The sequence below is a fragment of the Myotis lucifugus genome, unplaced genomic scaffold (genome assembly GCF_000147115.1).
Source record: "Myotis lucifugus unplaced genomic scaffold, Myoluc2.0 scaffold_2, whole genome shotgun sequence".
NCBI classification, from domain to species: domain Eukaryota; kingdom Metazoa; phylum Chordata; class Mammalia; order Chiroptera; family Vespertilionidae; genus Myotis; species Myotis lucifugus.
This window is the reverse complement of record NW_005871050.1, coordinates 3,802,037-3,825,770: the sequence shown is the minus strand read 5'-3', so window position 1 is coordinate 3,825,770 and position 23,734 is coordinate 3,802,037. Positions and strand designations below refer to the sequence as shown.

The 23,734-nt window shown below is 41.1% G+C and overlaps 1 protein-coding gene, 1 long non-coding RNA gene and 1 pseudogene across 2 annotated transcripts; 2 read left to right on the top strand and 1 right to left on the bottom strand.

Annotated features, from left to right (window-relative positions):
* Positions 1 to 1,433: 1,433 nt before the first annotated feature.
* Positions 1,434 to 13,421, top strand: VGLL1 (vestigial like family member 1). Its single transcript, XM_023757129.1, has 4 exons — positions 1,434 to 1,648; positions 9,126 to 9,545; positions 12,402 to 12,458; positions 13,327 to 13,421. Exons 1-4 carry the CDS (start codon positions 1,447 to 1,449, stop codon positions 13,419 to 13,421), a joined length of 774 nt encoding a protein of 257 aa, XP_023612897.1. The 5' UTR covers positions 1,434 to 1,446.
* Positions 13,422 to 14,273: 852 nt separating this feature from the next.
* On the bottom strand, positions 14,274 to 14,670 carry LOC111826662 (annotated as a pseudogene).
* A 1,621-nt stretch (positions 14,671 to 16,291) lies between these two features.
* On the top strand, positions 16,292 to 21,233 carry LOC111826661. Its single transcript, XR_002830018.1, has 2 exons — positions 16,292 to 16,333; positions 19,918 to 21,233. It is a non-coding gene; the product is annotated as an uncharacterized LOC111826661 (long non-coding RNA).
* Positions 21,234 to 23,734: the final 2,501 nt, after the last annotated feature.

Here is a 23,734-nt window from a genome sequence, read left to right as displayed (position 1 = left end):
AATAGATTGATGTACTCAATCAAAGGCTTCTGTAGACAATATAGTCCGGTTATGACTGGGGCTAAAGTGATTCTGAAAGGAGAATTCTTTATAAAGTGTCCCCCGCTGACTGCCAGATTCCTTCCTAATGTCCCCATCATAATCTGTTGACACTTCTAGCAAAACCATAAAAGAATAATCTGCAGAATTCATATACTACAATCTCTTCATTTTACCCAAGAGGAATCTGAAGCCCAGAGAGGCCATGTGATTTCCCAAAAGTCAACCCCAGATCCTCTGACTCCTCTAATTGATATGATTTCCTTGCATTGTGCTGTCTCTGCATGAAATGGCATTCAGCCATTGTTTAATGAATACCTATACTGTGCTAGGTGTTAGGGTTAAAGAAATGAATAAGAAAAAGTACCATCCTAAAAGATCTCATAAACAGGACTATTCAACTATCCTCATTTCAGCATATTCACAAGAATGAATATATTAAAGATGTCTTTAGCCTGAGCACAAGAGTGGCCAATGGTAAAGAAGCAATCCGATGAGCTACTTCCCCAGTTAAAGAAAGGCCACAGCATGTCTTGATTGCCTGTTGTGTGCCATTTACTGGCCTGAGTGCAAAAGGACAGCCTCTGCCCTCAAGAAGTTCAAGGTAGAATACAATGATAGAGGCCAAGCTTAAGACAATTCAGTAAACAGTTCTTGAACATCTGCTCTATTTCAGGCCCTGATCTAGGTGCAGAGGATATGGTGGTGAGCAGAGCTGACAATCTTTCACATTTGCAAGAAGTGTGTGTGTGTGTGTGTGTGTGTGTGTGTGTGTGTGTGTGTTTTGAGATCTGCATTTGGTTCAGAATATAGCTTTACGGAGGCCTTATGACTGGAGTGGTTTGTAATTGCTAGTTTCTAAGATTGGGATGGGGTGGGTGGGTGAAGGCCACCATCATACATAGATTTTGGTATCAGGAGGAGTGGGAGAATTTGATGTGTTTAATTCTCTTGCATGGAAGTAGTCAAGATGGAAAGCAATGCTTACTATGACTATTGAAATTGTCAATACACACTGGATTGCTTAGTCAGGGAACCTCATCCCTTTTTCCAGGGGGATCATGTAGTTCTGGGAGGAGGGAGGCACTTCCCCAGAAAGCAAGTAACCTCATGATTTGGCCTCATTATTATTATTTTCTTTCATTTCCTAATGCTCTTCTAGTCATGTTGCCAGAAAATTCTTCTAATTTGTAAGAAAGGGCCCCTTCAGTTGTTTCCTAAACACTGATCAGATCAGGCTCCTCAGCTGGTCCTCAGATCAGCACAGCGTGGTTGTTGAACTTGTACTTCGTAGGAGCTAACTTCTTGCCCCCCAAGGATACTGCTCATCCAAACTATAGCCAAGCCACTTGGAAAATAGTGCCAATAATATTTCACATTTGATCTGCAGCTATCACCTGTATCACAATGGAAGAAATGAGTATGCATGCCACCCAGATGCAGAAGCCTATAAAGACTGAGTGGAATTCTCGGTGTGTCATTTTCACCTATTTTCAAGGGGACATCGGCAGCGTAGTGGATGAACACTTCTCCAGAGCTCTGAGCAATATCAAGAGCCCCCAGGAATTGAGCCCCTTCAGCCAGAGTGGAGATGTGATCCTGAAGAATGGTGAGCATGTTGTGGGGGAAGAGGCTGGAACTTCCAATCGAGGCTATCACTGAAAGATAGTTCTCTGATTCTCTTAATGCACATACACATGTATATATTTGCTGAAGGCAAGCCATATTGTCAGAAAGATGCTGCCACCCCCTTCTTAGAAGTTTAATGTGATAATGGACACTGTTTAATCAAATTAGTTCACCTATTTCACTGTTTCCTCAATTGTGTCAAGTGCTGGCTGGATTAACTACTCGGTACACAATAAGAGCATCATAACTGTTTGCTATTTTTACCTTTACCAGTATTATTATTATTACCATTATATTATTATTATTATTATTATTATTATTATTATTATTATTATTTCTACTACTGCTGGCCTCACAGGGGCAGGATGACCAAAATATTCACAATATAAAAAAAGCATGTCCCATATAGGTACACCCAGACTCCTCTCTACTAATAGTGGATGATCTGATGGTCAGGGAAGGGGCCAGAGAGAGGTAGATGGAACCTTACCACATCCCTCTTTGCACCCTTAACAGTATCAGGGGTGTCTATTGCATTAACTATTTAGTAATTATTTTTAAATATACATTCTTATATCTCAAAACAATTATTTCAAGAGCTATGTAAAAAATGTGCTCATCAAAATATCTAGGTTTGGAGAAAGCCATAAATAAGCTGGCAAGCCCTCAGTATGGCTTTTATGGACCCTGGACACTTTGCTTCATAGGCTCATTCCTCCGTAAAGATATGAAAAAGGACATTTTTTCCTAAAATGGCATAAAAGCAAATATAATCTAGGATGCATTCATTTTATATATTCATTATAATTATTATATTTATTTTTTCTTACAATTTTAAAGGCAGTTAAAATATTTTCATGGGCCCTAGACACTGTACCTGCTGTGCCTAATGGAGAAGTCACCCTGCCAGATGGATGTGATTTGATAGGGCTCTTTATCACCTTTTTGAGATGTGCAAATAGACCAGGGTCTGATTGATTTTTTAAAAATATGTTTTTATAGATTTTTAGAGAGAGAGGAAGGGAGAGGGAGAGAGAGAGAAACATCTGGCCCTGATCTGTCACCTTTTGGTGCATGGGATGATGCTCAACCAACTGAGCTACACCAGCCAGGGCAGGCCTGATTGATTTAAGAGCTCTTCATTGCAGTTGCTGAGCGCACATTAATGCCTTGCTCCCACTGGAAGATGTACATGCCTCCAAATTGGACACTTTGTGCAAAGTGGCCATGCAGGGCCTCTGCCCCCATAGGAAGAGCTCCTGTGTTTTTAGATGCCATCACTCTGGTTTTGTTCTTTGGGTTTGGACAAGGAGTTGGTATACATCTGATGTGCTTACTCACCTTTGCAGAATTTACTTTTCTCTAAGAAATTTCTTTTCCAGTCAAGAGATGTGATTTTCTTAGAGACTCTTGTGAGTTAAGTGAACATGTGGAAGGGGATGTAGTAGCAGCATATATTAAAGGAAATGCTGTAGGTCTTGTTAAAATGGGAACAAGGAGGTAGATGAAGAGGTGAGGAGGTGATGTTCAAGAGTGTTCTGAAGCCCTACCTGGTTTGGCTCAATGGATAAAGCATCGGCCTGCGGACTGAAGGGTCCCAGGTTCGATTCCGGTCAAGGGCATGTACCTTGGTTGCGGGTACATCCCCAGTAGGGGGTGTGCAGGGGGTAGCTGATCGATGTTTCTCATCAATGTTTCTAGCTCTCTATTCCTCTCCTTTCCTCTCTGTAAAAAATCAATAAAATATATATTTTTTAAAAAGAGTGTGCTGAGTACTACAGAGCAGGAGAGGGAATGATTGATCTTGAGTCATTTGGGGAATTGATAGGTGGAAACTGGGATTCAAAGGATCTATCTGGCCCCAAAGAAGGGGCAAAACCCCAGGCTCTTTATGCACAGACAAGATATTGCTAATTTGGGTTCTTTGATTTAGATCTAAATACATTGACTTGAATTCATTACAGTCATTCCTTTGAATACTGACAACTTGGTGTCTTCCTTTTCAGCCAGGGAGAGGAAACTGCCAACATATATTAAACTCCTATTGGATGCCAGGTACCAGGCTACAATTACTGCATCCACTTCAGTGGTTCATAAAGGTCAAAGATGGACAAACTGAACCTATGTTGTTAGAAGAAGATGGGTTGCTTTTGGGAATGGGGGCTAGTGACTGGATGTGGGCACGAGGAGGGCTTCTGGGATGGCGGTCACGTTCTGTTTCTTGATCTGGGTGCTCATTACTCAGTTCGTGAAAATTCCCAAGCTGTACACTTTATTTGTACATTTTTCTGCATGTGGGTTGTACTTCACAAAACCACTTTACAGTAGATTTCTATATCCTCACAGAATAGGAAACTGCAGCCCAGAGAGGGTAAATAACATGGTGCATCACACATGTGAGTGATAGACTGAAACCCAGGTCAGTCAGACTCCAGAGCCAATCTCTTGACTACTTCACTGTCCTTCCTTTGTAGACTCTGACAACACCCTGGCAAGAGAGTTAATAATGCCCATAAGAACTATAGCTAATACTGTTTACAATGGCTAACATTTACTGAGCACATACTTTCTGTGAGTGAGACCTCTTGTTAGGGGTGTCACATGATTGATCTCATTGAATCCTCATACCAACTTACTGGTTAACTCTCACTGTGTCCATTTCATGGTAAAGAAACCGAGGCTCAGAGAGTCCAGGATCCCACAGCTAGAAAGAGGCAGCCATTCACAAGCAAATCAGTTTGATTGCAGATTTTGAGCTCTTAGCCACTTTCTATATTTCACATGTTCTGTATTTCATCTCCATTTTCAGCTGGGAAAAGGAATCTGGATAAATCACCAAAACACTAGGCATCTCAGGGAAGTGATTGTGAAGTATGGTGAGGGACTGAACAGTACCCACCCCCACTCCCAGTGCCCAAGAACGGGACTGTCTCCTATAAGCTGTCCCTCTGTCTCTGGTATTATTTTTATCTTAGCTAATACAAACAATATAACGCAAAGAAGGCAGAGAGGAGAGAGTCAATGTGTGCAGTTTGGGCAGGCCAAAGTTTGGACTTTCATGGTACAAGATGTGGGTGTGTGTTCTGAGGGATCTCAGTTTCAATGTAATCATAAAGCAAGATTTGTATTAAAGGTAGAGACAGGGAGGCCAGGGGATTGTCAAGGGCGGGGGGAAAAAAAGGACACATATGTAATACCCTTTGTAATACTTTAAGCAATAAAAAAAGAAAAAAGAAAAGAGAAAATGACATTCCTATGAAATAGCCACGTGGAAATCTCACGGAGAAGAGAGTAGGCAGGAGAGGGAGCTGCTAGAAAGATAATTCCCCTTTTAGCATTCATTCTAAATGTCGCCTTGTACCAAAGACAGTTTTTAAAGAGGAAGACAACCCCAAGAATGTGCTGCTAAAGATGAGGCATTTTTCTATTTTTAAATAATTGAAAACTTAACCTGGTTGTTGTGGCTCAGTGGTTGACTGTCGACCTATGAACCAAGAGGACACGATTTGATTCCCGTCAGGGCACATGCCCAGGTTGCAGGCTTCATCCCCAGTGGGGGCATGCAAGAGGCAACCGATCAATGATTCTCTCTCATCATTGATGTTTCTATCTCTCTCTCCCTCTCCCTTCCAAAAAAATAAATAAATAAAGGTAGGGACAGAGAGAGGGAAAGAAGGAAAGAAGAAAGTATGGGTGGAAGGGAATCAGGCATTTATGTGTTGGTCTTATCATAATTATGACCCAGAGTCACTGAGTCAAGAGGTTTTTTTAAGTTTTTACTTTAAAGTAACTTTTTCTAACCACAAAAATAATGTGTTAATTTTTGAAGAATTTAGAAAACACGGGTAAGCAATCAGGGCTCAAAACCACGTGTGCATCTATGCACACATACTAAGTTTTACAGCATAACATTATTTTGCACAAAATGGGTTGTAACTTTTTTTAATCGACAATAGTCATATATCTCTCTCTATGCCATTATATGTTCTACTACAACATCAAGAATATCCTCCTTATAGACATACCGAATCTATTAAAAGTTTTAGACATTTAGGTTATTGCCAATCTTTAACTGTATTATGTCACTTTGAATCATTGTAGCTAAATTTATACATGCATCATTGATTATATCCTTAAAATAAATTGCTGTAAGTGCAATGATTGGGTCAAAGGGTACACACAAATTTTAGGGTTTTGACATGTACTGACAAAGCGCTCCCTAGAAGTGTTATGCCCATCTGCCACCCATCCAACCCTAGTAGTGTGGGGAAATGCCCATCTCACAGTACTCTTTGCAATGTTGGAGAGGCATAGCCAGTAAGAGCATGAGGTTTGGAATCAGACAGATTTATCACTTGCTAACTGTGTGAATTAGGCAAATTATTTTAACCTCTCTGAGTCTCTATTTTCTCATCTGGGTTACTACATAAGACCATGTATGCAGAATGTTAAGCAAAGTGTCTGCTCCATAGTAAGTGCTCAATAAAGAAAAGCTTTTCTAGATTTATAGTTGTTCCTGCCCATCTCTGACATAGTCTTCCCTGGGAATGGACACATACTGAGCACAGGCTTCTGAAATCTCTTTTAGAGCCAGTATCTATTCGATCCTCCACATCAGTGATTCCAAAAGTGGGCGCTACCGCCCCCCGGTGGGCGCTGCAGCGATCCAGGGAGGCGGTGATGGCCACAGGTACATTTGGGGGCGATGAGTAACTGCTATTAAAATTAAAAAAAATTAATTTCCAGGGGCTGAGTAATATTTTTTCTGGAAAGGGGGCGGTAGGCCAAATAAGTTTGGGAACCACTGCTCCACATCATCCCTGAAGTGCTGCTGCTGCGGGCTTTTTTGCTTAGTCCTTTCCTCTCTTCCCTTTTTGGCACTGAGGGTAGGAGGACACTCAGGTCTCATACATTACATTTTTGCTTTTTCCTAAGTTGATTATATGAGTGTTGCAAACTAGGAAAGAAACCTATGAATATGAGCCCAAACTGGGTTTATAAACCAAAATAATGATTAACAATAATAGCAACAGCTATCACTATTCAGGACCTATTATGTACCAGGAACTGTGCCACATCCTTTTAAATGGATTGTCTCATTTAATTTCACAACAGTCCCAAAGGCTCAGAGGTTGGTGGGGACATGCTCAGTGTCACACAGCTTGGAAGGAGCAGAGCTGGGATTAGACTCCAAGCCTGTCTGACATCTGACATTGAAGTCTGTGCTCTTAACCACTTTGCATGCTGCTCTCATCAGTGTAGAAAGATTTAATGGAGAAGTATGTGTGTGTGCATATGTTTGAGAATGGGTACATGTATGTGTAAGCGTATGCGTACGTTCATTAGAATAATATTTAGTCAGGGCCTACTAAGTGCCAGGCACTGTGCAAGTTCCTGAGAATATGGTGGTGAACAAAAGAAAAATAATCTCAGTCCTCTCAAAGTTTACTGGCTAGCAGAGAAGGCTAAGAGTGAGTGAATGAATACATGAAGAAATTACAGGTTAGGATTACTGCTATGAAGGAAATAAACAGAACATAGTCACAGTCAATAGCAGGATAACAAACTCTAGATTGGAGGGTCAGGGAGATCCTTTCTGAGAGAGTGCATTCAGTGCCTAGGTCATATGTACAAGATCAGTAAGGCCAGTTCAGATGGAAACGACCCAGTTGTTGGAGGCTACACATTGTTTTAAATTTGTTCTTAGGGCATGTGGTACCCTCATTGAATACAAAGAATGGACAATGATTATACTTAGTTAGCTTAATCACTCTATTTGTGCTATACAGTGCCCTGAATTGCTACTCTCCTGCAGATAATCAGTTTTCAAAAGTAGCATCCATCCCTGGGAACAAATCTTATTATATGTTTCCTTGCTCTTGATTTCATTGAAAGAGGCCAATCATTGTAAATGATGTGAAATGTTGGGCAGAATGTCTGTGCCCCGTAGGTTAGGGCTTTTTTGCTCTTATCATCTCTATGACATCGAAAAGCTAGGGTGGTGGGTGGGAGCACTCCAGTATCACCGGGTAGACCTCTCAGATGTTTTTATCTTGTACAGAATCCAGGCAAACTGAACATTCAGAGGAGCTGAGAGAGGCACATGTGGAGGGAAAAGAGACCAGACAGCCTCTCCAGCCTTCCAATCTTCCTCTGTCTCTACACCCATGCCCCCTTCATTATCTTGGATAGTTGAGAGGTTCCAAGCTTTAAGTATCTGCTAAAAGTCTCTCCTTCTTTCCCTTTTGCTTGAATGGGAGTTGAGAACAGAGAAAACATCCATCATGAAACATCCATGTCATGAACTATCCTGGACTTCTTGAGGACTCAAATTCTGCTGCTATTTATAGGTACAATTAGAATTAGTGTTTCTGAGACCAAAGGAGTCTCCATCCTCATTAGTTAGTCCGCAAGAAGAAACTAAGTTACTGCTTGACCTTGAATGCTTTGCTTATGTAGGAAGAGGTCCAAACAACCATTTCCCTACCCCATCACTTATCACTCCAGCTTAGATCCCTACTTGGCTAATCTGCTTTGCTAACTTGGTTCAGTCTTCTAACATCCCCATGCCCCAAATTCCTCTTGAAAATGGGGTTTCAATCCCTAGTTTTGTGTAATTGATGGACACAGGCAAGTGTTACACCCCTTATAAAGTTCAGTGGAGTCTTCATAGTCTGTGTACTTAAAGGATTAGCTATAAAATAAAGCCAAACAACAGCAACAACCACACACAAATCACCTTTAATCAAGCAATCCTTCAAAAGTTTCCCTGAGGGGCTAGTTGGACAAGGATGCAAAAATGTATATACAAAGGTGTTCATCACAATGTTGTTAATAAACAAAATCGCAAATAACTGAGTTTCTCACAAATACAATGTTTGCTAGTCAAGTTACTACCTAATGATAGAATACTGTGCAGCCATTTAAAAAGCTGGTGTCGTCTCCATTCATGTCTATGGGGGATATTTGTGGTATTTTAATGATGTGAAAGCAGCCTTAAAAACAATATGTGATGTGAAAACAATGCAGCCCTGGCCAGGTAGCTCAGTTAGTTAGAATGCCATCCCAATATGCCAAGGTTGTGGTTTGATCCCCAGTCAGGGCACATATATGAATCAACCAGTGAATGCATGAATGGGTGGGACAACAAATTGATGTTTCCCTCTCTCCTCCCTTTCTCTCTCTTTCTCTTTCTAAAATCTCTCTCCTCTCTCTAAAATCAATAAATAAAAATAAAAATAATACAATGCATACATGAATAAAAACAAACCTTAGTAAGAAATATACCTAAAGGTGGACAATGGTGGTCGCTGGATATTATGATGAGTTTTTTTAATCTTTTCTACATTTCTTCACATTAAAAAATATATTATGTATTAACCAGAAAAATTAAGTTACATCCATTTTGAAAACAATAAATACACACCTAACATGTCTTCTAAATCTTTCCTTCTCAGATAGTGACATGCCTCCAAATCAGTGGCGTTTCTCTTCTCAGTGGACAAAGCCACAACCAGAAGTATCTTTTGCAAATGGCACCGTCAACTGCATCACGAATGGATTTGGTCCCATGGCTATGGATCAGTACCCAGTGCCCCTGACTGGGAGTCCCTCTGTTCAGCCTGGTGAGCTGTGGCATTTCTCCTCCCTAAACAGCGCAGGATCTCCAGAGCCAGAATATCCTCATGCCTTCTCTGCTGGGCACCTGGTTCCAGAGGCCCAGCCTAATGGGAAATATGAGTCCTTCCTAAATTTCATGCAGCAAGAGAGATGTGTAGCCTATCCTCAGCAATCTGCCATGTGGGAGAATTGCAACTCCGCCCAGGCAGCCAGAAGCACGGGAATACCCTTCAACCTGCCTTCCAGCTCAGCCCACTGTAAGTAAATGCTTGCCTCTGGTTGGTTGGGGTTGAGAATGAGTTGGCATGAGGTGGGTTGTCAAGACTAATTGCTGCTACTCTGGACATGGAGGTTTTGAGGGACAGAATGTTCTGCTTAAATGTTCCATATATCTTCACTAGGCTTCAATGACATTCACAGTTTAATGAATAAGGGTTACGTAGAGAGCCAGTCAGATGAACTTGGCCTGGAATATTCATCCAGTCTGTTGACTTGGACTTATCCTAGAAAAACGATGGGTTGCTACCTAAAATTGTAGAGTCTGTATTCACATCACTGTGAGCCACCAAATAATCCATTTGTAAAACAGAACTCGGCGCTATACCTATAAGCTAAAACTCTATTCTTCAAACAGGTTGGCAACTTGCAATGATGTCAGGCTCAGTCAAAAACAAGGGCAATATATACCAGCCATCTGCTCCACACACTAAAATTCAAAGCAACTGTAGAGGCATCCTATTGCTTCCTGGAGACCATCACAGTGCCTGTGCACTTGGCTCTTCCTGCTTGGTTTTCCTTGGAGTCTTGTTCCCTGATCATCACCCATCCCACTGAACTAAAACACTTCTTCACTTACCTACTCATTCAAAAAAATATTTAATTAGTGCCTACTAGATGAAAAAGACCCATAAAAAAGATTCCTTTCTTTGTAAAAATGTGGGGAAGAATTGGCCCCGGGGTACATTTTCACCAAAAGAGCAAACCACTCTGCTATAAGATTTGCCTTTCACATGAAATACTGAAGATATACACTGAGTGGCCAGATTATTATGACCACCTGATGTTTGTAGGCAAATTAGCTATAATTTCACGCTGAAGTTGCTAGAGGGAAGCAGGTTGTTTACCACGACAGTAGAAGTGATTTTTTCCAGAAGATATGGGTAAACAACATGATTTAACAAACTTTGAACGTGGTATATATTTGAACGTGAGTGGCCAGATTATTATGACCACCCCATCAGTACTTCGTTGGACCACCTTTTGCCTTCAATAATGTGGCGATTCTTCCTGGCATTGACTCCATGAGATGTTGAAAGGTGATGCGAGGAATCTGACACCATGCCTGATGAATAGCACTGTCCAGTTCTGTGAGATTTGATGGTTGTGGAACCAACTGCCTGATGACTCTTTTAACTTCGTCCCACAAATGCTCAATTGGATTGAGATATGGTGATTGTGGGGGCCACCTAAGCAAGGTAAAGTCTCCCTCATGTTCTTGAAATCACTCCTGCACAATACGAGCACTGTGGCATGGCGCATTGTCTTGTTGGAGGAAGCCATCTCCATTGGGATACACCATCAACATGATAGGATGAAGTTGATCAGCAACGATACTTAGATATGTTGTGCTATTCAGACGTTGTTCCACACGAATTAAAGGGCCCAAATCATGCCAGGAAAACATGCCCCAAACCATAACACTGCCCCCACCAGCTTGAAGGGTTGTACCCATGCATGTGGGGTGCATGCTTTCATGCTGTTTTTGCCAAATTCTCACTCTGCCATCTGCATGATGCAACTGGAAACATGATTCATCCAACCACGTGACTTTTTTCCAATGCTCGACTGTCCAATCCTTGTGTTCCTGTGTGAATTGGAGACGTTTTATCTTGGTAACTGCAGACAGCAAAGGTGTTCGAACAGGCCATTGGCTTCAATATCCCATACAATGCAGTGTATGGCTAATTTGCCTACAAACGTCAGGTGGTCATAATAATCTGGCCATTCACGTTCAAATATATACCACGTTCAAAGGCTGTTAAATCGTGTTGTTTACCCATATCTTCAGAAAAAAATCACTTCTACTGTCGTGGTAAACAACCTGCTTCCCTATTTATAATGGTCTGGCCCTCTAGCAACTTCAGTGTGAAATTATAGCTAATTTGCCTACAAACATCAAGTGGTCATAATAATCTGGCCACTCGGTGTGTGTGTGTGTGTGTGTGTGTGTGTGTGTGTGTGTGTTTGTGTATTAGTTGTCTGCACTCTGGGTGAATTTTCTTTTATAGTTCTCAAATCCATACATATCTGTGGTTCTAGTGTCCCATGCCTGAAATAAATTGCTAAAAGCTGCCTTTACTCTGAACTAAGTATATAGTACACAAAGAGTCTGTTCAGCATAGCCTTCCTAAGTCAGACCTTGTGTTCCATCCTAATGTTGAAAAAATTTTCCATTAAGATACCAGTCCATCACTTACAGAGTTTGATTAAAAATGTACATATTTAAAAAGAGTAAATTATAAATGTCATGATTGGGAAACCTAGGAAAATTCCCACCCGATACTCTTTGTCAAAAATCTGTTTCTACTATATTCAGAGGGAAGATTAGGCCAACTGTGTTTGTGTATATGCCAGTGTATATATACACAGCAGAGTCCTGTTTCAACAGTTGGTTAGAACACAGATGGCTTAAATTATCGCCTCCCAAACATAACTCTATAGTTCAAATCCAATTCAGCAAATACTTAGTGAGCTTCTACTATAGGCAAAACTAAAAGGCAGGCATATTCTCAAATGTTTGTCACTACAGTCTTGACTGCTGCAAAGTCTTAGCACTTTTCTGCTAATGTTGACATTAGTCATATTAATTGGTGATTGATGCTTCCGGATCTGTTCAGGAAGTTAGTGACCCTTAATCAAAAACACTGCCTAGAAGGTGGGGACAAGACTCAGGGGACCTTAAAAACAGAAGCTTTTCTGTTTTTGTAGCATCTAAGAAAATATGCCAGGTGTCCACAAACTGAGGAGCAAGTGATTTGGAGGTCCTGGGGTACAACTGAGCACTTACTAACCCAGCCCTAGGAATTTCATTTTCAATCATATTTGTTCTTTAGGTAAGAAATATTTCTGCCCAGATCGTGGATCTGCCAGTGCCAGCCTTGCAAGTGGAAGTAAGTATATGGTTCTGCTTTTGATAGTGTGTCTCTGTGTCCTGAGAACAAACTTGAGGAGAAGCTTGTAGTGTAAAAACCAAGATTTTTAACAACAGAAAAGACCCTCATTTGTATTATTTAGTATTTTCATAGTTAGAACTTGTTTCATCAGAATCTCAAAGATTCCATGCACTCGGAATCTTATAAAATTCTTGAGCATTTTCTTATTTTGACATAAATGCTACTCTATTGAGTTTTTAAAAAAATCTGAGCTGGATTTAACTGGGTTTACTGAGGTGACCCAGAAAAATGAACAAGTTCATAATATTAGCTTGCTCTGTCCCAGATGTCCAATTTTCAGTCAAGAACACAGGGCTACTCCAGAACTCTACAGTCAGGGAAAATGACACTGGAGACCAAAGGCCAGGACTATGGGCTTCACACTCAATTTGAAAGTGGTGTCAGTAGGAACTTACAAATAAGGACAATCTGGGTGGAATGACATGAGGATTTTTTTTAAAGCCAGTGTAAAGAACTTTTATTGCAATAATGAAACTTGAAACTCATATGTAGTGCAGGGGAGGTGGATGGGAAGTAGGCAGCAATAATTTCTTTCACCAAATCACTACACAGGACAACAAAGGAATAAGAGGAGGGAAAAAAGCCAGGAAACTTTCAGCTCAGCAGGGGGAGGTGAGCATCAAAAAACAGGAGATGCTGAAGCTGTGATGACCAGCATCATTTTCTTAAGACAACACTCAAAGATTTGTCATGATGGCTGGGCTTTCATTGGGTTTTAAGTGATTTGGAGGTCCTGGGGTACAACTGAGCACTTACTAACCCAGCCCTAGGAATTTCATTTTCAATCATATTTTTTCTTTACTAGGTAAGAAATATTTCTGCCCAGATCGTGGATCTGCCAGTGCCAGTCTTGCAAGTGGAAGTAAGTATATGGTTCTACAAACAGCACCTTCAATTTAAACTTTTGATTAAAGTTCTTAAAATTTAGAGAGTGGAGCCTGGATAGCTATGACATAAAAATCCTGAATATATATTAGAAAAAAACCCCACAGGATTGGGGGGGTGGAGGGAGAGCCAGGACATGAAGAAGGCTTCAGAGGTCTCTGCTGGCCCTGAGATATGGATACCTGTAGTGTCCAACATTACAGTGAAAACAATTTGCTTTTAAAAGGCAGAGGGTTTAGGGGAGAGTGGGATGGGGCAGTGGAGGCATGGGCTCTCCCCTCCTCACTTCAGTTTTGGGTAGGGCTCTTTTTAAAAAATATATATTTTGTTGATTTTTTACAGAGAGGAAGGGAGAGGGATAGAGAGTTAGAAACATGGATCAGCTGCCTCCTGCACGTCCCCTACTGGGGAGGTGCCCGCAACTAAGGTACATGCCCTTGACTGGAATTGAACCTGGGACCCTTCAGTCCGCAGGCCGGCACTCTATCCACTGAGCCAAACCAGTTAGGGCTTGGGTAGGACTCTTAATTCAACCCAAAGACATCTCTCAACTTGGAGATAATTTGGCCCTCAACAGTGCCTCAAGTCTGCTATGGCTTTGCAGGGCAGCAATAAGAATGTTTAATACATAATAGGTAAAAATTTCATCAAAAAAAAAAAGATTCTTGCATCCTCCACACACCAATTCCTAGTCTAAAGTCAACTCATTACTTGTGCAGTTAATACTTAAGTAATATGTAATTGGAAACCTAGATCCAAAAGACTGAAACTGAATCTTCACCCCAAAACAAAAAAGAGTAACTTGAGGTTTATGGCAAGTAGTTTAGGTCAACACACATACGAAGAGAAAGGGGAAGAACAAAGCTGGGTGACAGAACACATTCAGTCGGAACAGATGTTTATACAAAGTGTAGTGCAACATCAGGAAAAGCTCTGCACAGATTCGCGTGTGCGTGTTGGCGCCAGATCCCTCCATGGCACATCCAAGCACAGGGAGCTCAGGAAGTAGGCCATTCCTGTCATTCCAGTTTTAGAATTTCTACGTCAAAGAGAGTGGCATTGGGTGGGATGATGCCTTGGTGCCCAGTGGCACCATAGGCATAGTCTGGGGAGATCGTTTGGCTCTCTGACCCACACTCATGTGGGCAACCCCTTCCCAGCCTTGGATCACCTCCTGCCTGCCTAGCATAAACTTAAAGGGCTTGCTTCTGTCCTGGGAGGAATCAAATTTCTTTCCATATTCAAGCATTCCCACGTAGTGCACGAGGCAGATCTGGCCATGCTTTGGGAAGGTGCGCCCCTCTCCACCTGCACTCCCATAGCAGCGGGCGGTGGCAGGCGTGGGTTGGGTGAGCAGTGCAATGGATGTCAGCGGCTGAACCGAGAGCAGACCTGTAGACTGTGAGGCTTTGCCTCCTCCCTCTGCACGATGCCTCGACATGAGGATCTTCATGGCCTGGGTTCAAATGTGGCTTTATTACTTACTATTTCAGGAACTTGGTTCCATTTCTTAACCTCTCCATACCTCAGTTGCCTTCTTTGTAAAATGAGGATTAAAATAGTGCCCACCTCAGGGTTTCTGTGAAGATTAAATGATAATATATGTAAATGATTTGAATTTATATCCTAATGTAAATTAGCCATGGTAAGCCATGAAACACACACACACACACACACACACACACACACACACAACACACAGCATCTTGTATGCCAAAAGCTGTGCTTCATGCTGTGTTTGAGAGGAACAAAAGAAACAGCTACCACCATGGTACCTGATCTCAGGCACTTTACAGTCTAATGTGAAGTAAGTGGGGAGGCGGGGGGCAACATATAGATCTTACTAGAATGTCAGTTCCTTGAGGGCAGAGACTTTGAGGGGTGTGCCGCCATATTTACATCACCAGCACCTGCAATATTGCCTAGCACAGAGGTCAATGCATATTTTATGAATGAGTGAATGCTGGAAACAATAAAAACATTGATAAGGGAAATGGTACAAATATATCTGCCAATGTAGTTCAAATTATTTTGTTTGAAGCCCTTGTCTGAGAGTAACAAATAAACAAGCCACAAACCACCCTGAGTGATTAATTGTACATGCCCAAATGAGGAGATGGATTTAGGGCTAGTTCAAGAGCCTTAGCATGGCTGAGTCAGGTTTTGTATCAGTCTCTGCCCAAGGGAGTTAGCTCTGCTGGGCTTCTAATTAATGAAGTCAGGATTATAAAGTCTCCTAAATACTTGTTAATAATTTATACATTTTTAAATTGTATTAAATTGTAAGCCTTAGAATTATTGAAAACTTGAGATGTTAAATTGTTCTAGGCCAAAAATAATAACGACATGTATGGGTAGTGACTATGAGACAGATACCCCACACACCATCCTGCTCAATCCTCACAATAACCTCATGATAGGCATATGAGTGTATCTTAGGCACTTTACACATTAGGTTTTCAGTAAATAGGGATTGAACAAATGAATAAATATTCCCATTTTATAGATGAAAAGACTGAGTTTCAAACAGGTGAAAAGACTTGCTTTAATATCACAGCAAGCAGCAGAGGTATCTCTGCTTTCACAGTGTCAAAATATGATCAAAATCATAAATTACAATAAATAAATAATAAAAAAGAATTCCAACTTAAATCAAGTATGTACAACAGTAAAAATTAGCAACTGGTAAGATTGTTTTGTTTTTTTTTTAAATATATTTTATTGATTTTTTACAGAGAGGAAGGGAGAGAGAGATAGAGAGTTAGAAACATCGATGAGAGAGAAACATCGACCAGCTGCCTCCTGCACATCTCCCACTGGGAATGTGCCCGCAACCCAGGTACATGCCCTTGACCGGAATCGATCCTGGGACCCTTCAGTCCGCAGGCCGACGCCCTATCCACTGAGCCAAACCGGTTTCGGCACTGGTAAGATTGTTTTACTGTATATGGGTTCACTGTCTATCTGTGGCCAGGACACTATCCTAGAATAAGCAGAGGGATGTAGAAGGCTTGGAAAACATTCAAAGGAGCAATATTACCTTAGGAAAGGGGCAAGGAATGAGCTTTCATGTGGAGAGTGGTTAAGGAGAGGTGACTATTCTGCCACTTTGGCTCTGAGCAGAGGGAGGCAGAAGAGCATGACAACTGTGAAGGGGGCAACTTAGGGCTCTGAATAAAAGGATCAGGGAACACAGAAAGCCCATGATGCATGCGCTTAGTCAGTCTCCCAGTCTTGCCTGATGGTGAGAACCACAGGGAGGGAGTTTGTGAAATGCAAACTCTGCACCCTCACTTTTTGGTTTGATATATTTGGCATGGAACTCAGTTGCCTCTGTATGTTTGATTATATATTTTATATTAACTTGATTTCAAAGTGAACTGGATGAACCTTTCAGTAGGAATTTTGGTAGTTCTGAAAGATTTCCTATGTGAGGCCCCAGATAAATTTTTGTCAAAAGAAGGAAAGCAGTCTCCTCCTGTCCTTCCAAAATGGCCTAGTCCCCACATGTGGGCTGTCAGGTACCTCAGAAGCAGTGACCATGTGGAAGAGAAGAGCAATCAGCCAGAAGGGTAGTCAGATTTTCTCAAGGTGATTTAAAAACTTTGGTGCCAAGATTTTTAGTGGACTTTATTTTTTTCATTTGTAGAAATAACACTGGATGTATATAGCTTCTATGTCCACAGATAATAATAACATTGGTATTGCTATTTGCCAGACTATATATGAATAAAACTGTCTTGGTCTCTCTCCTCATAGAGTCTAGTGGGAAAGGCAACCCCTCCCCCAATAAAAGGAAAAATAACAAATTTGTAAGTTATGACTAAGTGCGGTGAAGGAACATACAAGATGTTGAAATAGGGAAAGATGGGGGCCAACTTTGGATAAAGTGGTCAAAGAAGGCTTCTTGGAGGAGGTGACATGTGAACAGAGGCCTGAAAGAAGTGAAGGAGCCAGCTTTAGGAAGAGTTGGGGTAGAGATGGAGGGAGATTGAGTAAGCTGCCCCCTGCAAAGACCCAGAAGTATGAGGGGAATGGGTGAAAGATCAGTGTGGCCAGTGTAGTGAGAAACAGAGTAACACAAAAGCAGACTGGAGAGGTAGACAGGAACCAGATGACAGAGGGTCTTATGGGTCATTTTGAGAATTTTGATTTTATATTCTAAGTGATTTGGTGAGCCCTGAAAGACGCTTATTAAATCCAATGTCCATTTAATGAGGTCACAAAAGCTGTGGTAGAGAAGATAGATTGAAGAAAGACAAGAATGAAAACAGACCAGTGTGGAGGCAAGAAGCATGAGAAGATGATAACCTGGATTGAGTGGAGATAGAAGTATATGTATTTGATATCTATTTTGGAGGTTTAGCTCTTAGGATTTGCTAATGCTCTGGATGAGAGTGGCAAGGAAAAGGGAAGAATCCAGATTAGCTCTTTGGTTTACTGTTTGAGCAAGTAGGTAGATTAGTGGTACAAAATGGATCAAATAATATCAAAATGAGGAAGACTGTAGGAGACACAACTGTGTTGTGGCCCTGTAATGTCTGAGGTGCCTATAAAGTACCCAAGTGGATATATCTTTTAAATAGTTGTATATGTAAGTGTGGAGTTCAGAAGGGAACTTAGTAAATTTTTGAGATTGTTTGGTATATAAATGACATTTAAATCCATTGAATGATCCCCTAGGAAGAGAGTGTAGATACAGAAGAAAAAAGGGCAGAGGACAGTTCTGGAATGTGTCAATATTTAGAGGTTGGGGACCCAAGAAACAAAAAAAGGATAGGACAAGGAGCAGTAAGTGTGTGAGAAGGAGAACCAGGAGAGTGTGGTATTAAAAAACTAAAAGAAGATAATTCAAAACAGAGATTGATCAACTGTATCAAAGGCTTCTGAGAGATAAAATAAGAGAAGGGCAGATAAATGTCTATTGGATGTGGCATCAGAGATTTTGATAACCTTGTTAAGGACAATTTTTGTTATGTGATATGTATAGAAGCCAGATTGGAATGGGTTGAAGAGTGAATGGGACATGAGAAAGGGGAGACAATAAGTGCCAGCAGCTTCTTAGAGAAGTTTAGCATTGAGGGGGTAAATAGAAATGAGGTAGTAGCTAAAGAGACTAGTGGGGTAGGGAGGGCTTTTTTAAAGGCAAATATTAGAACCTATTTGTATGGTAATGGGAAAGATCCAACAAAGATGAGGAGTTTGATGATGGAGTCAAATGAAGATAACTTCATGGGTGAGGTCATGGAGGAGATCTAAGGGACATAAGGAAGCATTGCCATTTGCTAGGAAGAGAGAACATTCTACTGTTGAAAGTGTACCAAAAAAATAAGGATATAGGTACAAATATATTTACACTTGTTTGTGGGGAGTCTACAAGGTACTAATCAAATGATTTATATTTTCTCCTTCAACTATGGGGCAAGATCATCAGCTAAGATTGAGAATGTGTGATATTGGGCACTGGGAAAGCAAGCCTTCTGGTAGATAGATATGAGCAGGATTTCTGAGTGCTAATCTCAAGTCTGAGATCATGAGTTTCATGTGGAAACAGTTAGCTGGGTTGTGTGATTTTCACCAGTGTTGTTACATTAGTGTAATGCACAGAGAAGGCAAATTGTGAGGCTCAGCCAGGGTTGAGGTGAGTATGCAAGTGAGTATGATGGATCAAGAAAGAGGAAAAGGAGTCTAGGGTATTACACGTGAGTGATTATCACAAGGGACCATTGTGTCTAAGCTGCACAAAGAAGGAAACAGACAGATGGAGGGTTATGGGTGGTGGAGGTTGATGGAATGGAGGATTAGATTATGTAAAAATGCAGTAATAAGACTAAGCCAATGAAATGGGAAGTGGTGGTTGGAGAGTAGATGTTTGAAATTGAGATGACAAGGGTACCACCTGTGTAGATGATGACAAAGTTTAGTATGTGACTATGGGAATGTCTGACTGAGGTGGAGTAAAGTAAAAGGTCATCAGGTATGAGGAGAATGACAAGAATCACAGAAGTGAAGTAAAATAAGAACCAATATCTACCTATAATGGAAGTGCTATTATTATGCAGTTAACAGATAGAAAAATTGAGGTTTACATAGGTTAAGTAACTTGCCCAAAGTCAAGGTGAGTAAATGCCAGAGTCAATTTTTTCTGACTTGAAAAGTCTTGGTCTTATCCAGTAAGCTTAAGCTATAGTGTGACCACAAATTCCTTTACTACAAATAAAGACATCACCTCTTTAACAAAATAATAGCTAACATTTACTGAGCATATATATGCCAAGCACTGTTCTAAGGACCTTACATGTGTTTAACTCACTTAATCCTTCCAGAATCTTAAGAGGCAGGTATCATTAGTACTCACATTTAACAAATGGGGTAAGTGGAGCTCAGATAGCCCCTAGGTTAACTTGTCCAATGTCACACAGCTAGGCAGTGGTGAGGTCAAGGTTCAAACCTGTATTCATTTAACCCCCAGAACCAGCTTCTTTCTCATCATGCTTATCTTGTTTTTCAGAAGGCCAGTCTCCAGAGAGAAGAAGAGATTTGTTCTTTTATTGAACTTCAGTTTAAAGAAAAGAATCCCTTTTTCCAAACCTGCTCATGATTTTCTACTGTGAAACCAGAGGACCTAAATACAACATGGTCCTTTTCTCTTTTTGTCACTAAAGAGCACTGAGTCTTGAGCAAGTTTCCATTCTCCCTAAAATTGTACACTTCTCTTCCTTTGCACCTATGCCCTATGGCAGGGGTTTTAAAATTTGTTAAGTGAATCCCCAGCACATAAAATCATTAGAAAAGCTATTCAGGGATGGGGAGCATGGAGGCCCACCTGCTTGCTCATCCCACCCTGCCACTGCACCACTGCTTTCCTACTTAGAAATCATAGTACGCTTACTCGCTTACTCTCTACCAGAAGGATCTTTCAAACCAAGACTGACTGTGGGGTATTCTACGAGGTTGTCCCACTTTTCCAATTGAATAGAGATACCAGGATCAGTATTAAGCTTTCAAACCTTAACCAGACTGTGATCAGCTTCACTCCTGCCTTTACCAAAATCAAAATGAAAAAAAATGGGGTGGGCAAGGTAATGGGTTGAGGCTGTCCATTCCGTGCATCCTCAAAGTCTGGAAGAAAACTGAAAAGGTCTCAGGCTGACTCTGATGAATGAAATAGTTTCACTTGGAAATTTGGATTCCTCACTTCTAAAAAAGTGATTCCTACTGGAATTGCTGAGAAATCCGAGGACTAAATTATTGGAAGTTAGTTAGCAAACTGCTTCATTCCAAGTTGGACCTAGAGTAAGTTTTGTATCCCAAGCATTTCTTAGCCACAGTTCCATGAGTTCCTGTCTGCCCTCAGTCTGAGGGTGAGGACTCTGGCATCTGATACTCCACAGGTATTCATTTGGACCTTGGCGGCACCTTGCAGCTTTCCACAGGGGCCAACCTAATTTACATAAACAACGGAACATTTCCTTTAGCTCTTTCACTGTTAGTGACATCTGGGAAAATTAACTTTTTTTCAGCACAGAACCTTTGGGGCCACCCATGTAAATAACACACAGTATCTTAGATGAACTAGAGGTGAAAGGAAAGGGTTGGTCCAAGACATAGCGGCAAGACCTCCCTGCAGATTGTTCCTAGTAAAATGACAAATTTCTCTAAACTCATTAATCTCTCTAATGTAGTAGACAACCTTGCGTCCACTGTGAGCTTGGTACTTAACATGTGACAACCCTGGAAGCCCCTGCAGTCAATGTTCCCCATTCACACTCCACTTGTTCCTGTGTACTGCGTAGAGGGTGAATAATAAAACTTTACTTTTCTGAATTGTGCTGTTCTTTTTTTTATATATATATATATTTTATTGATTTTTCACAGAGAGGAAGGGAGAGAGATAGAGAGAGTTAGAAACATCGATGAGAGAGAAACATCGACCAGCTGCCTCCCGCACATCTCCTACCGGGGATGTGCCCGCAACCCAGGTACATGCCCCTGACCGGAATCGAACCCGGGACCCTTCAGTCCGCAGGCCGACGCTCTATCCACCGAGCCAAACCGGTTTCGGCTGTGCTGTTCTTTTTTAAAAAATATATTTTTATTGATTTCAGAGAGGGAGAGAAAAATAGAAAATGATGAACAAAATAGACCCAGAGACATAGAAGCATGGAGCAGACTGATGAATCTCAGAGTGAGGGGGGTGTGTGGGGAGATTAATGGGGGAATTTATATGCATATATGCATAGCCCATGGACACAGACAATAGTGTGTTGAAGGCCTGGGAGGGGTGGGTGCAGGGTGAAGATCAGTGGAAAAAGGGGAGGCATCTGTAATATTTTCAACAATAAAGATACATTTAAAAAACATAAAGATGTGCCCCACTTTATTAAAAAGTTCAATATGTAAAAATCTTAAAAAACACACAAATATCAATGATTAGAGAGAATCATTGATTGGCTGCCTCCTGCTTGGCCTGTACTGGGGATTGAGCCCAAAACCCGGGTATGTGCCCTGACCGGGAATCAAACCATGACCTCTTGGTTCATAGGTCAATGCTCAACCACTGAGCAACACCAGCTGGGCTGGATTACACTTAATTCTAAATTCTTTCACATCCATGGTCTTATGCGAAGTTTCCAATAACCCTGGGATTGATAGTACATGTGGATACTGAGAGTCAGAGTTGATAAATGGCCTGCCAAGATCTCATAGCCAGGAGTAGTGCCAGTGCTGAAGACATGTCTGACCTCAGAGCTCTTTTCTCTCTAACACAGTGGTTCTCAACCTTGGCTGCACATTAGAATCACCTGGAAATCTTTTTAAATTCCTGATTTCTGGGCCTCATCCTCCGGAAATTCTGTTTCTTTGTTATGGGTTGAGGCCACAACATTAGTAACAAAGAAACAGAATTTCCGGAGGATAAGGCCCAGAAATCAGGATTTTAAAAAGATTCCCAGGTGATTCTAATGTGCAGCCAAGGTTGAGAACCACTGCGTCTAACATAATACTTATCAACATCAGAATGACTCTTAGATATTTTTTCTTCCATCTACTATATATTTTTTGACCACAGCTCTTGTGTGCATGAATCGACTTGGGTAGTAATACAGTAATTCTGTCTCAAGAACAGTTTTTCCAGTGTGTTACATGTTTCCTAGATTAGTTTAAAGAATAAAAAATTACCCAGTACATTTTCTCTCAAAAGTTATTTACCTTCAAGCCCAGCTGGCATGTCTCAGTGGTTTAGCATCGACCTATGAACCAGGAGGTCAGGGTTCTATTCCTGGTCAGGGCACATGCCTGGGTTGCAGGCTCAATCCCCATAGCGGGCGTACATGAGACAACCAATCAATGATTCTCATCATTGATGCCTCTCTCTCACTCTCTCTCTCTCTCTTTCTCTCTCTCTCTCTCCCCCGCACCCTTCCTCTGAAATAAATTTTTAAAAACATATATTTTAAAAAGCCATGCTCTGGTTGGGAAAATTCAGGGTGGAGGCTGATTCTAGCACTTGTTACACATAATTTATATAGATGTGTGCTTATCTTGTCTCACTCTAGAAAGACTCATCTGTATTAGAAGACAACATGTGCCATCAGTATTGAACTCTTAATATGCTATTTAGGGAAAAGAAGTGATTCCATAAAGACTGGCATCTTATGTAGCCCGGGTAATCTGATAACACTTTCCTACAGATCACTCAGTCTGGAAGCTCTTGCATAAAGCTGAAAGCAGTAATCAATTTTTCCACTTTAATAAACAGGAAAGAAAAGGTCTTTCGTCTCTGAGAGATCCTTCACATACATAGGTAAATCCCTGCCCAGATCAACTCCAACTTAAAATCCAAGATTTATTTAGCTCTGGCCGGCTTGGCTCAGTGGATAGAGCATCGGCCTGCAGACTGAAGTGTCTCAGGTTTGATTCCTGTCACAGGGGACATGCCCAGGTTGTGGGCTCTATCCCCAGTGGGGAGCATGCAGGAGGCAGCCGATCAATGATTCTCTCTCACCATTGATGTTTCTATATCTCTCTCCCTCTCCCTTTCTAAAATCAATAAAAATGTATTTAAAAAAATAAAATCCAAGATTTAGATTTCTGGCTTTATATCCATCCTTTATTTTCCTTTCCCAACTCACTTCCAAAAAGCTAACCTGAAAAGCATTTCTTTGAGCCACTTGGGCATTTTACTCTTGCAATGAAAAGTGCATACAAGATGTGTGCCACCTTTCACACACAAAGGCTAGCCCCTGTGTGCTTGCATGGCTTCATCCACACACCTAGTTGATAATCCTGTGAGAGTCTAGTTGAAGGGGGATGTGGAATTAACAGAT

Coding starts and splice junctions, on each gene's coding strand:
- VGLL1 (XM_023757129.1), top strand. CDS start 1,447: ATGGAAGAAATGAGTATGCATGCCACCCAGATGCAGAAGCCTATAAAG. Junction 1,649..9,125: donor AGATGTGATCCTGAAGAATG/GTGAGCATGTTG, acceptor TTTCCTTCTCAG/ATAGTGACATGCCTCCAAAT. Junction 12,459..13,326: donor TGCCAGCCTTGCAAGTGGAA/GTAAGTATATGG, acceptor TTTCTTTACTAG/GTAAGAAATATTTCTGCCCA.